The sequence below is a fragment of the Trichechus manatus genome, unplaced genomic scaffold, assembly GCF_000243295.1.
Source record: "Trichechus manatus latirostris isolate Lorelei unplaced genomic scaffold, TriManLat1.0 scaffold00069, whole genome shotgun sequence".
Classification (NCBI taxonomy): Eukaryota; Metazoa; Chordata; class Mammalia; order Sirenia; family Trichechidae; genus Trichechus; species Trichechus manatus.
In genome coordinates this window covers 13,569,680-13,572,329 of record NW_004444005.1, presented here as the reverse complement: position 1 = coordinate 13,572,329, position 2,650 = coordinate 13,569,680, and the positions used below count along the sequence as shown (strand labels likewise).

Sequence of the window (2,650 nt, the reverse complement as noted above, 5' to 3'; positions counted from 1 at the left end):
TGGAGGCCCTGGCCCCACGGCAGTCTGCACCAGGAACGTGGCTTTATGGAGGCCCTGGGCCCACGAGAGTCTGCACCAAGAACGTGGCTTGGTGGAGGCTTTGGGCCACGAGGTATCAGTTTGACCCCGGAGGGCCTGGAGACTGAGGTCAGCCATGGGGGTGGTCAGGCATGCTGCCATGACCAACCCCAGTAGAAACCCTGGATGCCACCCTGGGTGAGCATCCCCAGTTGGCAATACCCATGTGTGCTGTCCACGTTGGTGCGGGGAATCAAGAACAGTTCACATGACTTCTAGGGAGAGGTGGCCGGGCAGGCTGGGCACCTCTGTCCTCCTGGCTTGCCTCAGGGCCTCTGTGACCACAGCCCTGGGCCTAGCTGATGGTGGGGGATGCATCGGTAACTTGGGGTCCTGTGGCTGAGCATGTGGACTCCCTGAGCCTCGGTCACTTCATCTGCAGGGGAGGGTGCACCCCAGAACCACCCGGAGGCCCTGAGGAGCCAGGCTGGGACCCTGCGGAGGTCTGCTGGAGGGGCACTACCCACTTACTACAAGAGACCAAGGAGACCTGCCAGATGCCACTGCCACCTCTGCCCCTCCTATATTTACCTGACATCCAAACCCCATACTTGCCTGATGCCCCTGCCCCCCAACCACCGCCCCATGTACATGCTGGATACCCTCTGCGCCCACCCCCATACACCTGCCAGACGCTCCCAGCCCCCACCCCATATCGGCCGCATAGCCCCAGCCCTCCGCGCCCCCTATACCTGCCGGACTGCCTGATGAAGTTTCTCTAGGCTGACCTCTTTGGCCTCACGCAGCAGCGTGCGTTCGTCCATCTTGAGCATGGACACGCGGTACTGGCACAGCTCCACCACCACCACGTCGGGCTGCACTGCCCGGATGGTCTGCAACAGTGGAGCGTTATTGCTCGGCAAGCCACCCCGTAGCCGGGGCTAGGGACTCCAGTGCCAGCTACCCCGCTGCTAAGGCGATGATGCAATTCTTTAAGCAACCAGAGAGCGCGCCACGAGGCGTTGGCTCATCGTTAAAGGAACAGCAGACGGCTCTTCAGGTCTTGGAGGCTGGACCCTCCCACAACCCCGGGAGGCCCTCTGCCAGGTGGCATGTGCCAACCGTGGTGAAGTGGGGGTTCCTTCTCCTCCCGCTTGGTGCCAGCATGGAGGCTGGGTGGCAGGGATGTGAGGCCCACAGCGGGGTGGGCACCTGTGGTCATTCAGACCAAGGAACCCCTGGCCAGTGAGTCTGCCTGGCTGGGATTCAGCCCGCCACAGCCCTGCCCCCTGGCAGCCCTGGGCCTGCACCTACAGACCCCACCGCAGCCCTGCCCCCGGCAGCCCTCACCCTGCCCCTGGCAGCCCCCACCTTGACGACGTCCCTCTTGCTGTCGTCGCTGAAGTGGGCCGTGCCCACCACATACACGCGGCTGCCGTCCTCAGCAACCAGCTCCGTCACGGTGCGAGGCAGGTCGGGCCGCTCATGCCGCCGCTTCAGCTTTACCTCCAGCAGCAGGTTGAAGGCGTCCACATCAGCTTTGGCCACAGCAGAGGGTCAGACACAGCTGGGCTGGGCCCAGACCCTTCCCCACCAGGAACAGGTTGGTGGCACGGGGTCTCCCTCGAGACAGACACTGACCCGAACCTGGGCGGGGCACACAGCCTGTGTGTCTGACCGTGTCCCCGACCCAGATGGCAGTGGCCATGCCTGGTGGGCAGCCCTCCGAGGGTCTCAGCCCGACCGAGCTTGTAGTAAGTGCAGAGGGCAGGGGCTCCCACTGCCAGCCAGGGTACCCCACAGCCCAGGAGTCAGGCCTCTGCTGTGGCTGGGTCCCAGGCTGCTGGGGGCCACGCCCACCGTCAGGAACGCACGCGGCTGTACACGGACGTTGCTATCAGCCTGCCCCACCCTGGGTGGATGTGCCACAGACACGGTGGGGGGGGGGGCTGGGCAGAGGGGGGCCGGGTGGCTCCTGCCGTAGCTCCACGCCCCCGTGCCCCCGTGCCCTTCCCGCTGGCTAAAGTCCAAGAGCCCACCCCTCAAACGGACAATGAATGGCTCCAGCCCCTCCAGTATTGTCCCTGGAGCAGGGCCGGGCTGCACTGTCACCAGCAGGGGGCACAGTGCCTGTCCCCCCTCCCGCCCCTAGGTCATCCCAGTAAACGTACAAATATTCTGGGGTTCTCCAGAAACCACCCTGGGTACCGACTCGGCAGCCCCCGACTCTGCAGCCCCAGACGTTGCGACTGGCCCTGTGGCAGCCTGCAGAGAGGGACGGAAAGTTCCAGAAGGGCAGCCAGCCCGCCCCACCTTCCCCATGCTGCCCAGATTGCACCGGCTCAGGCTTGTCTGCCAGTCCTGGGCCAGTCCTGCTGAGTCAATCCACACAGCTCCCTGCATTCCCTGGACCTGTGGGATCCTGCTTCCCACTGGGGGCTGCCCAGAGTCCCTCCCCTCACACGGGACACCCAAGCTCTGCGTGGGTTAGCCCCAGGGTGGGGGTTTACTGTGTTAGGGGGCATGGTAGGGGCCGTGTGCGTCAACATGGGGGTTTACACTGTGTTAGGGGGCACGCACGGTGGGGGCCGTGGGCGTCAACATGGGGGTTTACACTGTGTTGGGGGCACGC

The 2,650-nt window shown here is 64.8% G+C and overlaps 1 protein-coding gene across 1 annotated transcript in view; it reads right to left on the bottom strand.

Annotated features, from left to right (window-relative positions):
- TRABD (TraB domain containing) overlaps positions 1-2,650 on the bottom strand; it is a 15,943-nt gene that overhangs the window by 4,574 nt on the left and 8,719 nt on the right. The window contains exons 3-5 of the mRNA XM_023734634.1: positions 2,190-2,283; positions 1,390-1,556; positions 771-911 (exon numbers count right to left, since the gene is read on the bottom strand). Of these exons, the coding sequence (XP_023590402.1) occupies positions 771-911; positions 1,390-1,556; positions 2,190-2,283 (402 nt within the window). The remainder of the gene's footprint in view (positions 1-770; positions 912-1,389; positions 1,557-2,189; positions 2,284-2,650) is intronic.